At 37.3% G+C, this 14345-nt stretch overlaps 1 protein-coding gene across 1 annotated transcript; it reads left to right on the top strand.

Annotated features, from left to right (window-relative positions):
* The first annotated feature begins 3098 nt into the window (after window positions 1–3098).
* LOC117575445 (opsin Rh3) lies at window positions 3099–4525 on the top strand. The gene has a single exon (XM_034259655.2). The coding sequence runs from the start codon at window positions 3129–3131 to the stop codon at window positions 4272–4274; it is 1146 nt and encodes a 381-aa protein (XP_034115546.2). The 5' UTR covers window positions 3099–3128; the 3' UTR covers window positions 4275–4525.
* Window positions 4526–14345: the final 9820 nt, after the last annotated feature.

Below are 14345 nucleotides of genomic sequence, written 5' to 3'. Positions count from 1 at the left end.
ATAGATTCATTGTATGCATTATTTGCCTATAGTATTTCCTAATAGGATGGGTTATGTATCTAACACCTTATAGCTGTCATATATTATTTATAAACGAACTTTTGGTGCACATACTTTTCTCTTACGGCATTGATATCGCGATATCGTGATAACATCTTTTATGTGATTTTATATACATACCATACCCATTTGAAATTTAAGGACTAATAATAAAAATATAATAATAAACAAGTAAGAAAAAAGTCGAGTCTGCCCGACTGTGAGATACCCGTTACCCATTTCTACAGAACGAAAAGATGATCAATGTGATCAAAGAGAGCAACTTTTAAGTTTATCTGATCGTAATGAAATTCAGAATATGATATGATTGTGATTTTGATTAATAATTAACAATATTCTTATTTTAATTTGATTTGCAATTGAATTGCCTTTCTTTTCGTAAAGAGCCTCGTTGTCTGCAAATAATCGCCGATCTGCAGCAGAAGGTGTCCACCATCGATTTGGATAGTCGAATGCGTGCGCTTTGCGAGAGTGTTCAGAGCATTGGTGAATCGCGGGCGATTAACAAGCAGCTGCTAAAGTCTTGTGTAACTATCGTTTCTCTTTACGAAAAGACTCAATGAGCAACCGATCTATTGGTTCTGTTGATGCTGATAGTCATTTATGACAGCAGCAACATCTTCAGTACATTCTTCTTATGGGCGACTATTATCTCAGTCATTCGATTCGGATTAGGGTTCGATTCAACTGGATGATGTTTGTCCGGGAAGAAGTATAAATAACAAAATAAAATATTTTTAAAAAATATTTATGAAAATGTTCACAACCGACATACTTGAAAAATTGAGGACCATTTTAAAAAAATAGTTTTATTTGAACTGACTCTGAGCTCTGGACTCTCTAGACTATGCATCTCGACTATACAATGGTATACAATGAACTATACAATCAGTACAACATATCGAGTTGTCATTTAGATCTAGATGCAATGACAACTCGAAATGAAGTTTAAACAATATTGTAAAATAACTCTGATACCTTTGGAATAATTACCTCAATAATTTGGAAGAAACGAAATCATACTCTAGATGCAGGGCACCATGGGCATTCATCGGTACATCATCCTGTCATCAGGGCGGCTTTCGCAGCCGCCTGAATCCCGACACTAACACCGATCCGCGAGAGCTGAAAGTGTTTGCAATCGCCATCATAGATTTGCAGACAACGAGAAACGGTCGAAATTAATCGTCGATTAGAAGAATGTACTGAAGATGACTATTCGTTTTACTCCCGTCGAACCGTGTCCAGTCGTTGATGGTGTTACACTATAAATAAGCATTTCGGCTATGATGGCTGAAAGCGTTTGCAATCGCCATCATAGCCGAAATGCTTATTTATAGTGTAACTCTTTACGAAAAGACTCCATGAACAACCGATTTATGGGTTCAATTGATACTGATAGTCATTTACGGCAGCAGCAACATCTCCAGTACATTCTTCTTATGGGCGACTATTATCTCAGTCATTCGATTCGGATTAGGGTTCGATTCAACTGGATGATGTTTGTCCGGGAAGAAGTATAAATAAAAAAATAAAATATTTAAAAAAAATATTTATAAAAATGTTCACAAACGACATACTTGAAAAATTGAGGAGCATTTTAGTTAAATAGTTTTATTTTAACTGACTCTGTGCTCTGGACTCTCTAGTTCCACCAGCGCCGGCAAGTGATGCTGAGAAAGTTAATGTAGCCTATTGGCTGTTGATGCTGTCTCGGCTATTTATGCTGATCAAGAATATATGTATATGTGGTATATCGATATAGTACAGCGTTGAAAATATACCATAGACGGCTCAATATACCTACCTATACACTAGTAAGTAGCCATTTTTTCCATACAAAAGTATTCCTTTAATAACTTCGACAATTTTCATCTGATCGCAACCAAATTTTCAGGAATCATAACTACTATAGTTATTATTATGTATACCAACTCGCAACTCTACGCTTGTTATTCGATTTTTTGATTTGCGGGGGCGGAAGTGGGCGTGGCAAAAATTTGAAACAAACTTGATCTGCGTGTAAACATAACAAATGCTGTCGAAAAAAAATTATAGCTCGATCTCTTATAGTCTCTGAGATCTAGGTGTTCATACGGACAGACGGCCATGGCTAGATCGTCTCGGCTGTTGACGCTGATGAATAATATATATACTTTATAGAGTCGGAGATGCCTCCTTCTACCTAATACATACATTTCCTGTCGGCACAAAGTAATAATACCCTTCTACTCTATGGGTAGCGGGTATAAAAATATAATTGTCAGCTAGATTTCCCACCTTCAAAAGATCTGCTCATAATAAGACCAGACAATCTAAACTATCCTATATATGTTCCAATAATTTGCAGCTCTGGTAACAATACAATATTACTACCAGCAAGATCCGAAGTCGTTCAAATTAACTGAAAATGCTCACCCCAACATCAACCATATATATTTATCTCACTTTAAAAACAGTTGTAGAATCACTTCTATTTAACTTTAATGTACTTAACATATTGTACATACATATAGTATAAACTATTTTTAAATTTTCAATGTAAGTTCATAGTTACATTAAATTAAATATAGTATATTTATAGAATACATTTTTCTAAAGAACAATTAAATGCCATCGTTAAATTCATTTATTAATTCTTACTTTCAAAATAAAGTTAAAGTAATTTCTTATAAAAAGAAATAAATAAAATAGGGAAATAAATGACATCATTGAATTTGCTGAGCAAATAGATTAACCAAAGCAAAGTTGGAGGCCATGTGACATATGACTATCAATTAAGGGGCTTACGACTAGTCAAGAAAGTTCGTCGCAAAGAGGAATCCGATTGCCGTTTGCCAATTGTCGATTGATGAGTACTGATTGCTGATTGCAGATGCAAGAGAAAATCAATGCGAAACGTTGAGTTCAGCGAATTCGGTTAAGGGATTAGGCCAATCCACGGGCTGTAATCCACAACTGCTGATGCAGATATGCAACTAATCCAATTCTGTCCGAGCATATAAAACCCAGCCCGGGCCAACTGTGATTTTGTCTTGGCCAACGACCGGGCCAGCAAAGTGCTTGTCATGGAGTACAACATAAGTGGCTTGGTGTCGAATGTGTCGACTGCGCTGCGGCCAGAGGCGCGCCTGGCAGCCGAGTCCAGGCTGCTGGGCTGGAATGTGCCGCCGGAGGAGCTGCGTCACATACCCGAGCACTGGCTCACGTATCCGGAGCCGCCCGAATCGATGAACTATCTGCTGGGCACACTCTACATATTCTTCTCGCTGATGTCGCTGATTGGCAACGGTTTGGTCATCTGGGTATTCTCGGCAGCCAAGTCGCTGCGCACGCCCTCCAACATACTGGTCATCAATCTGGCCATCTGTGACTTCCTCATGATGTCCAAGACACCAATCTTCATCTACAACAGCTTCAATCAGGGCTTTGCCTTGGGAAACCTCGGCTGCCAGATCTATGGCATCATCGGCTCCTACACGGGCATTGGAGCGGGCGCCACGAATGCATTTATCGCCTACGATCGCTACAACGTGATCACGCGGCCCATGGAGGGCAAGATGACGCATGGTAAGGCCATTGCCATGATCATCTTCATCTACATGTATGCCACGCCCTTTGTGGTCGCCTGCTACACCGAGACTTGGGGTCGCTTTGTGCCCGAGGGTTATTTGACGTCCTGCAGCTTTGACTATCTGACCGATAACTTTGACACCCGCATGTTTGTGGCCGTCATATTCTTCTTCAGCTTCGTCTGCCCCACCACCATGATCCTGTACTATTACAGCCAGATTGTGGGCCACGTCTTCAGTCACGAGAAGGCGCTGCGAGACCAGGCCAAGAAGATGAATGTTGAATCGTTGCGCTCCAATGTGGACAAGAACAAGGAGACGGCCGAGATAAGGATTGCCAAGGCGGCGATTACCATCTGCTTCCTCTTCTTTGTGTCCTGGACACCGTATGGCGTCATGTCCTTAATCGGCGCCTTTGGGGACAAGAGTCTGCTGACTCCGGGTGCGACAATGATCCCGGCCTGCACCTGTAAAATGGTAGCCTGCATAGATCCTTTCGTGTATGCCATAAGTCATCCCAGATACCGCTTGGAGCTACAGAAGCGATGTCCTTGGCTCGCCATCAGTGAGAAGAATCCCGAGTCCACCTCGGTGGCTTCCACGGCAACCACACAGGAGCCACAGCAGACGACGGCGGCGTAACCTGTCCCAAAAGGATTTAACTGAGAATTCCGATAACGATACACGCACTGAAAACGTAATATAAAATGCCAGGACTAAAGCTATAACAAAAACTCAACAAAAAAAAAAAGGAAAACAAAAAGCAGAGAACAAGATTCTCATACATATACATACATATATTTGATAATTATGATTTGTAGTAATTTCGTTTTGTCTGTTATCCAATAAAGCAAATAGTGAATTATTGCAAGCAATGAATGGAAAAAGTGAAATTTAAGCTCTGTGTTGTCAGTCAGTCAGAGAAGAGTCAGAAAGGGACAGGGAGTGAAGAAACTAGCGAAGCACAGAATACGTGAATGCCAAAAATGTTGTGCTAGTTTCTTAGGCAGGGCGCAACACTTCTGCACACAATCCACATTGTCCACTAAGCTTGCTCTCTTGCTCTCTCGCGAGAGAGAAAGAGAGAGCTTTCGCTCACTGGAACACGCGTGCGCAGTGCGCACTACGCAGTGGGCGCGAGGAACGTTGTGGCATTGGCACACACACATGTGGAACGCAACACACTGAAAGTAATAGTAGAAATGTAGGTGAAGTAAACGCGTTTCCTGCACGTCTCAGTCGCAAACTTGGCATCCACATGGATTGATAAGCGACTTGGCTCATCTTTAATGCATAAGCCATGCGTTCCACACACATTCAACGCAACTCAACTCTACTCAACTCGACTCGACGCACATTCATCACTTCTCTTACGCTGTAAATCATGCGCTGCACTTGCGTTCCACATGGCATCCACATACAAATGTTGGCCACTGAAGACGCCTAGATTTCGTCTGCAGCATCCACATGGCCCACTGCCCACTTCTGGGCATTTTTAGAATTTTTATTTTCAGCCAATGTTGTTTGCGAAAGTGTTGCGCCGTCTGTTAGTGTGGCGCCTCATTATTATTGTTGTTACTTTTCTTTTCCTTTCGTTTCGTTTCGTCTTTTTTTTATAGCCTGTCGCCTCTCTGCGACTTCGTGTTGCACAGTCATTGCCAGCAGCGCCTTTCCTGACTCGCTTTGTGGCAGACCCAAAACCGCACACAGACAGCAGCAGTCGCAGCGGCAGCGGCAACGGCAGCAGCAGCAAATGGCAAGTGGCAAGTGGCGCAGACCGTAAACCAAAATCGTCCGCAGCCACCAACACTGGCAACAGCAAAAACGAAGCAAAATTAATGAAAATCACCCACGCACGCACACACACACACACATACTCGAAGAGCGAGAGAGACAAAGAAAGACAATTAAAATGGCAGCCACAAACGTCCTTGCGGTGCACGCCAACTGAGTGACTGCCACCAAGCAGCAGGAGTAGGAGCAGAAGCAGGAGCCAACAGCCAGACCTGCCACATTTGTCTTCCACGAATTTCACTTTCGCACTCATTAATTAAGATAATTAGGCCTTTTCGACGCCTTCAAAGTTCAACGTGTGCAACAAACGAAGGCCTTTTTCGAAGGACACCCCCTCTGACGACGGCGACTGCGACTGCGACGCCACGTATTTAGTGACAGTTCAAAGCTCAGATCAGCTCAGCTCAACTCAACTCAGAGTTCGCAATAGTCTTGGACCTGCAATTTGCACTGCTCACGTGAAGCCCACTTGAAGCCTTTAATGAGTGGCTGTGCCTCACTGTTGTCCTTCTTAAGACTGACTGCAGCACATGCCACTGCCACCACATGCCACCCCTCTGCTTTTGGCTTGCGTGCAGCACAAGAAGCCTCACATTTTCATAGCTTTCATGTGCATTGCGAAGCCATACTTAAAAATTCGCACATAAATTAAAAAACAAATCTAAAATCCACAGTGGAATGCAAAAATATTGTACACATGCAAAAACCGTTCGAGGATTATTATTTATTTATTCATTTTTGTTATTAGATAAGCTGATGTGGTCTTCATCGCTTTGATTACTTTAAGTCCAATTTAAAAATCGGATGACACTGAAAAAACAACGAGTTTCTAAAATCAAGAACATTTGTCTTAAAAATGTGTTCTTTAATTAAGACTGCTTTAAGAACAAATTCTTAACATTAATCTGAAAAATGTCAAATTCTCATAATAAGACTAACAATACTAGATTAAGGTTACAACATTCTCTAATCTATCAAAATTCCTATAATGTTATCTATTTGTTTTTATACCCGACTGTAGCTTTCTTACTTGTTTTTATCTAGTTTTGAGTTTTTTCTTTCATATATCAATTAGTCGAGCTGTCGAGAACCTTTCTTCAGGCCAGTCTGAGAACTAACATGCAACTGAATAACGTACAACAGAATGCACCAACAAAATAAAATAAAACTATTAATAAATACTATTTATTAAATAGTAAGAAATACATTAAAATATAATGAAACATTTTTTTTATCTTATAATGAAATGTTTTGGTCTTATTGAAACAAGATTTTTTGGCCTTATTAATAAAAACTTGTGTGTTATATAAAGTGTTCTGGAAATCAAGATGTGTTTTCTAACTTTAACATTTTCTTGTTCATGTTCTTAAGCACTTCTTAGGCCAAAATTCGTAGTACTAAAATCTAGACTTGGAATGTTTTTTTTTAGTGTAATTTTGGTATTTACATTAATATGTACGTTAATAATTTCAATTATTAATTATTCTAGGTTAAATTTAAGTATCAATTTATGTATTGCACAACTTTTAGTTCAATTTGCAATTTACAAAATTTAATATATGAAACTCTCACATAGAAGATTTTTAATTGTATAACAATATGCGTAAATATCTATTTATGGTAAAAGCTCCCTGATCTGTTAATCTGTGATTTATATTTCTGAGAAAGCTAAGCAAAACAAATTTAATCAATTCTGGAATAAATCATATTCTTGATATTATATTAAATTACAATATTACAATGTGATCGGTTACATTAAAATGGTCAAAGAATGAAACACATTTAAATTTAAATTAACGAACAAATTATTTAGAATAGTTTAAATTAGTTTGATAATTTATCATTTGCTAAAACTACTGGATGAAAAAAATTAAATTTAAATGTTAAGAATAAACTAAATCAATGTTAACAAAATTAACTACTAGTTCACAAAAATATGGAATTAAATAAATCAAATGATAATAATTGATCAAACATTAAGATTAATGGATTATTTTAAAATTAAGATGCATTATTTTATTGCCTAGGTTTCCCAATCTTTAAATTACTATGTCAATTTGTTAAAGAAACTTAAAGACAAGGTAAATTTAGTAACACATTAAATGTTGGCTTAGTTAGTTATTGTTAAGTGCAATCTAAAATTTAAAATCAATACAAATGTGCGAATGGAGAGAGCAACAATTTGAATTATTTCATATAGTCAACGCGATACAAAATAATTATCTCAACACAAATACTTTTTATATACATATTTTAACACAAAGTCACGTTTACAGCATTGTCATGATTGATTTGAAAAGACATAATAGTTATTAAGACATTAAACTTGTTTAGACTGAGCTTCATCATATAAATTTCCGTTAAGTAGAATCTACCGCATCATTCCATAAGCGTATGTGTGCAAGAGAGGAACAGCTAATGGAGTTGCATCAAGGGTGGCACCGTATTTTGGCTAATATTTTGGTATATTTATCGAAAAAATGGCGATATCGATGGAAATAAGCTAGTAAGTTCACTTGCAACTTATATAGAATATGATATTGCAAAGCGAGTTGTTTATAATGATGTAAAACGCAATGAAATGATGAGGTATTTGAGGTATTTCTTAAATTGCTCATTTTTGGTTAATTTGTTTCTAGTGCTTTTGACATTGTTCTTCTTCTTGCCTTTAGTTTATTTACTTTCTTACCCTTAAACAGCTTTTTGCGTGATGCAGTTTTGGTGTAAGCACTTGCATCATAGAACTGCATCATTGAAGATCCACTTGGTATAAATATAATGTAAAATGTTAAAAACGAATATCGCATTGTTACAAGGGCAACTTTTTAAAATCGAAGTTTTATTATCGAATGTGTCAAAGTGTGAAAGAATAAGTTGGCAGGACCGATAAATACAGAATTCGATAAAAGCAACCAGTATTGAATGTGACAACTGTGGTGATAAAAGACATAGAATGCAAAACAATTCAACCAGTAACTATACCTATAACTTTTTACTGAAATCATATAAGAACGTTCAAATTTTTACCTTATAGGTATGTCTCGTGCCTTCGCAATTGTAATGACTTCTTTAAAAGCATCTGTTGTCCGCCTTCAGCAATGCATTGAAAGGGCGCAGGAGCTGCTTGCCAATATTGTCACTACTCAGAATGTCAACATGCATCATGGGAATATAGAAAGGTGTCTTACTACGGTTAAGTTGGAATTGTATATTGTGCGCTTACATCTTCTGAAACTTAAAGATATCAATCGTCATTTTCTGGATATGAAGCTGTATTATTTGCGTCGCTCCAATAGAAATTAATACATAATTTCAGTTAAAAATATGTATCAAATACTCTGCAGATAAATATTCAGTGTGTTTTATTAATTCATTTCTCGTTTTTACAATTGCCAATAGATTTGACTATCAAAAATGGAGTCGAAATCAACAGTTTGATTAATTGATCGTTGGTGCAATCTAAAATTTAAAATCAATTCAAATGAAGAAAGAAACAATTTAAAGTATTTCATAAAGTCAACGTAATGGATAGGAAAGAAAGTAAATATAATTGAGTTGACTCCTCAAAAGTATTCGATGTATTCTCAGTGCTTTCGCGCTGCTTTGTGCCACGTTGCAAGGCCTAAATAATGGGCTGCATAGCGTCTATGGTAGTTATCTTGTGGAAGGAAGTCAGCGGCAATGTTATCTCGTTGGCTGTGCGTGGCAACATTGCGTATACGCCCGCTGGTCCCTCGTTAATTGCAATGCTTGTCATTTGCCTGTCAATTTGCATTTAAATTACAAAATTTAAACGCTTCATTCTTGTGTTTTGTTCAGCGTTGTTTTCTACTGCGTGCGCTAGTCAAGAGTATCCTGTTACTTTACGACCGCCAGGAGAGCCGCAGGAGACTGTCGACGGAGCATTTGTCATAGCTGAAAGAGAGAGAGAGATAGGGAGACAAGTCATTGACGATGCCATAGACACTTCACTCTGTGACGTATGTCCTTTAATGCCACGCCCCCATTCATTCACAACAGCCCGAGACAGGCTTAACCCAATCTTTTTGTTCATGTTGCTGCGTGGCTAATTCACAATAAGCATCAGCATGGCCAGGGTCGGAAAACGTTTTTGGCTAATTTTGTTGCAAATTGCTGGGCTGTAAAAAACAACAGCAACAAAAAAAAAAAAAGTAAAAACAGAGAGAGAAACGAAATTGCCGTGTTGTGCCATGGCCCATGCTTCATGGTTGACCTCGAACTTTGTTCTCTGACGCGAACGCGCATCTCTCTCGCATTTGTCGTTTAATTAAAGCGACGCCCACTTTCCACTTGCCACCCATCATCAGCATCAGCACGAACGATGAGGAGGCAGGAGGTCGCCACCCACAGCTCGAGCTCTTCTTGCCCATCCTGTGCGTGTTGACCTTATTATGTTAACTTTGTGTGCAGTGCATAAACTGTGATAAAAATCGCATATTCTACGCAGAGTTGCGCGCTGCTTTGCCCCTTTTTAAATGTCTATAATTTATGTTGGCCGTTAAACTCCTGCTCGGCTTGGCTTGGCTTAACTTGGCCTCGCTTTAGCGATTTCGTATAGCTTACAACAATTTGATGGCATATAATTATTAGTTCGTATAATTTATGGCTTCATTTTGGCTTACAAAGTCCAAGTCCGAGTCCCCTTTGCACTTTGCACTTCGCACTTTCCACTAAGTACGGAGTACACACACAGAGTTCAGCTGCTGATTTATAACTAATTTAGCCTGGCACTTTTATGTGAGCTATCAAAAAGTGCTGCAGCTGCTTTGGATTTTAATAAACAGCATAAGCAGCAGCTTCAAACTGTCTTTGACAACAGCCAGCCAGCAAAAAGAAAGAATTTCGCCCGCATGCAAATAATTGCCTCAAAGCAAAACCAGGTCGTGGCCTATTGCTCAATTTTTGTGGCTCAAAGTGACACCAACTGCATTGCAGTCTGAGCGCGTCAAAAACTATTTTGCTTGCGAATTTGCATTTTGTTGTTAGTTTGTGTGTGTCAACAAGACAATAGGCCAAAGTGTTGGCCTGTCTAAGGCAGTCATTTGGCTGTTGGCCAACAAACGCATCCATTCGTTTTGCAACCCGAAAGGACAACCAAGTAAATTTAACTTTAAAGTTTAAAGTCACTCGAGACCTTAAAATAAATGCAAACTATGCACATAAAATATGACCAGTTTGTGTTGTTGCTGTTGCTTTGTAGTAAATCACATTAACTGGAACTTCAGTTTCAGGACAATATGATGAGACTTGCTCCTAATTTATGCGCCTAATTGACTCAAAGTAAAATTTGCTCTCCAGCTCGGGCAGAATGTTCAACTTTCATTTACGTAATAGAACAAGGAGTCTCAACTTTGAGGCCTCGATAAATTTAGCAGAAAATAAACAAGTGCTCTTAACTTATGCAAATGGTACATTTTAACACTTGATTATTTTTCTTTTTTTTTCGAACTAACTTTTTAGCATTTAATTAAAATGATACAAATACTGCAGAGTACTTGAACTTTTCACATGTTAAAGATAACTTTTCTACACGAAGCTGTTGAAAACATAGTTTTTTTCGAGTTCCATATTATGATAGTGAAGCAAAATTTCAAAATATGACAGCTGCAACTCAATTTACGCCAAAGTTTAGGAGACAAAACATTTCAAATGAATTAAGTTCAAAATTGTTTCACCTTTTAGACTGTGGGTAATATTGAAAATTTCAGTTACCGGATCATTCCATAAGCGGCTGGGTGTAAGAGAGGGACCAAAGTCGAAAATATACAAGTAAGTAGAGAGAGGAATATGATCGTTGCAGACGGAACTGCTTATTATGATGCAAAAGGGTAATGAGTTAAGTCTACTAATGAATCATAAATTAAATTTAAATAAACTTATACTTTTTGAATGCCCTGAATTAATTTATTAAATTTCTCCCTTTTGGGTTGATTTATTCCTATTGATTTTGATTATCATCTTCCTGCCTGAGTTTGTTTACTTCTGAACCCCTGAACAGCTGTTCGCGTTATGCGACTTTGGTCTAAAAACTTGCATCATAGAGCCGCATCGTTGAAGCAGATTAGCTGATTAATCGAATCGGGTAAATAATAATAATTTGTTTAATATAATACAGATAGTTGTAGTTACATATTTACGCTACGTGAAAACGTTTTTATCAATTGCATTTCACAGCCCAAATATAAATCGATAATATCAAACGATTATGCGATCAATTTGAGATGTCTCTATAATAATTGTGTCTTTTCAAATTAATCCTTACAATGCTGTAAACATGACTATTAGTTCAAATATATATATAAAAGTATTTTTGCAATTCATATATATTATAATATAATATCAAACGACTATGCGATCAATTTGAGATGTCTCTATAATTATTGTGTCTTTTCAAATTAATCCTTACAATGCTGTAAACATGACTTTGAGTTCAAATATATAAAAAGTATTTTTAGAGATAATTAATTTGAGCTTACATCTTGTAATTTGCTGTTTAGACTGAGCTGCAACATTGAAACCGCCAAGACGATGATGAATAATAAACAAAATAGAGGTAGAGAACTATCGATAGTCTGTGCCGTCGATAGTGCTTGATAGTTTCCATAAAATTTCGACTATCGACGATAGCAAAATCTATCTTCGATAGTGTAGTAAAAAAAAATAATTTAATTAGTTTTTGAAATAATAAATATTTATTTAAAGTATAAGAGTATGAAATTGGTTTTCCAATCTTTATTTGAAAATAATAAATAATTATTATTCGAAAAATATTAGTTTTTAGGTTTACCTTAACTGCTATTTATATGTTTATTTCAACCAATATTATTGTATATCGACCACTATCGATACCGATTGACCACTTTCGAGAGTACGCGTCTCCACCTCTAAAACAAAATATATATATACTTATATTTTTTGAGGGGCGCACAATTTATTAAATTGCTAATTATTCATTGATTTGTTTCTAATGATATCCTTTGATTTGGTATCCTTTTTATAACTGCCTGAGTTTGCATACTTTTTTTTTACCCCTAAACAGCTTTTTGGGTGATGCAGTTTTGGTCTAAACACTTTCATAATAATAGAACTGCATCATTGAAGCAGATGCACTTGGTACAAATAGAGTATAAGATGCTAAAAACGAATACAAGTATCGCATTGTCACAAGGGTAACTTTTTAAAATCGAAGTTTGATTATCGAATACATAGTGACAAAGTGTTATAATAAGTTGGCAGGACCGATAAATAGAGAATTCGATAAGAGTCAACAGTATTGAATGTGACATTTGTGTTGATCAAAGATAAAGAAGAATTCAAAACAGATTGATTAATTCATTGTTAATATCGATGGCTTGCATATCTACTTAAATAATTAAAGAAAACCGAGAAACTCAAATGTATCGTAACTTGCCATTGAGGTTTTATAGCATTATGATTGTATTGTTGTGCTCTGAAATTAGCATTTCTGTAATTCTATTTGAAATGCATTAGCCGCATTATGTGATGCACTCAGTGTGGTGTACATGATGCAGGCTGATTGCCTCTTTGGACAGACGTCTGTATGTATGTGTGTGTAGTAGATCGCTCATACGCCACGTTGTATTTATTTGTTCGTCGCTTTTTCAATGGCTGCACAACTGGAAAAGTGAAACTCGTTAGTGATGGTCGTAAAAATCAAACGACTCCACTGCAGCATCGTTTGCCCTTCCCTCTTCGCCACTTTAGCACCTCGCTGTCTCGCTGCTGCCACGCCCACTGCGAGCTTGTTAGGCACAGACGGAGGAGTACAGGAGTACAGTGCTTTGGCCGTGTTGACGTTGTTAAAAGTTGTCCTTGGGGCGGCAGTTTTACGAGCTCAAGTTGTAGTCGAGCAGTGCTGTGGCAGTAGTAGTTGCCATTTGCTGCTTGTTAGCAGTTGGCTGTTGGCTGTTGGCAGTTAGCAGTTGTCAGAGTTTCAGTTGACAATGCTGGCAGCTGCATTAGGCAAACATCAAGGCTTGTTACATTCCATCCATGCAAACCAGAAAGAGAGATGAACTTTTCAATGCGGGTCTGCAGGTCGCTCGTATCGAATCGAATCGAATTGATTGAGTTGAGTTGACTCTGCCTCTGACTCTGACTCTCACTCTAGTGGCTCTTTGATTTCATTCGTGTCATGTTCTACGTAAAATCATTTCGATTGCGTTTTCGATTTCAAGTTCAGGTTGTTATAACAATTTTAAGCTTCGAAGCTTGACAAACTTTTATTGCTTTCTCTCTCACTCGCACTCGCTCTCGCCTTCATTTTCGTTTTCGTTTGCTTGGGAATTGCCCCCAAGCACTTTTCAATTTTCTGTGAGTTGCAATTTCAAAATTTGTTATATTTTAAGCGTCTTGTTATAGTTTGCACTCAAATCCCAAACACAAAAAAAAAGTTATTTTCTCCGGCAAGCTTTTTGGGGAATATGCCATTGTTGTCTTGAGTATGAATTTCATTCGTAGACAAAAATCGAGGCTAATATGAAATTGATTTGTTATGCCGCAAACTTGCCCCCAGCGATTTCAAATGAAAATCCTACGAAACCAGACAATAATTTAATAATATATTGTAACAAAAACTCTGAACCATTTGGTTATGTTGTCAATAAACAAATACGAAACTATATTAGTTTAACGAGTTACGCTTCCAATTCAAGGGCTTCTAAAGAATCGCCCAAAGAAGTCTATGAATGGATGAAACATAACAAAAATCATTATTTTTGTTAACTATTATACTATTTTTAAAAAAATAACCAAATGTTTTTATATTTATTGTACATTCTATTTTATATATCTTGCACTCCTACGGAGAAATACAATAGAAAATGTACTATAAACATTTTGCAATAATCGGTTTAAAGTAAAAAGAAAACACGAAAC

Source organism: Drosophila albomicans, chromosome 2R, assembly GCF_009650485.2.
Source record: "Drosophila albomicans strain 15112-1751.03 chromosome 2R, ASM965048v2, whole genome shotgun sequence".
Taxonomy (NCBI): Eukaryota; Metazoa; Arthropoda; class Insecta; order Diptera; family Drosophilidae; genus Drosophila; species Drosophila albomicans.
Note: the sequence above shows the minus strand (reverse complement) of the source record. Positions and strands in the feature narration are given on the sequence as shown.

What these genes read in the sequence shown, in the direction of transcription:
- LOC117575445 (XM_034259655.2), top strand. Translation starts at nt 3,129, where the DNA reads ATGGAGTACAACATAAGTGGCTTGGTGTCGAATGTGTCGACTGCGCTG.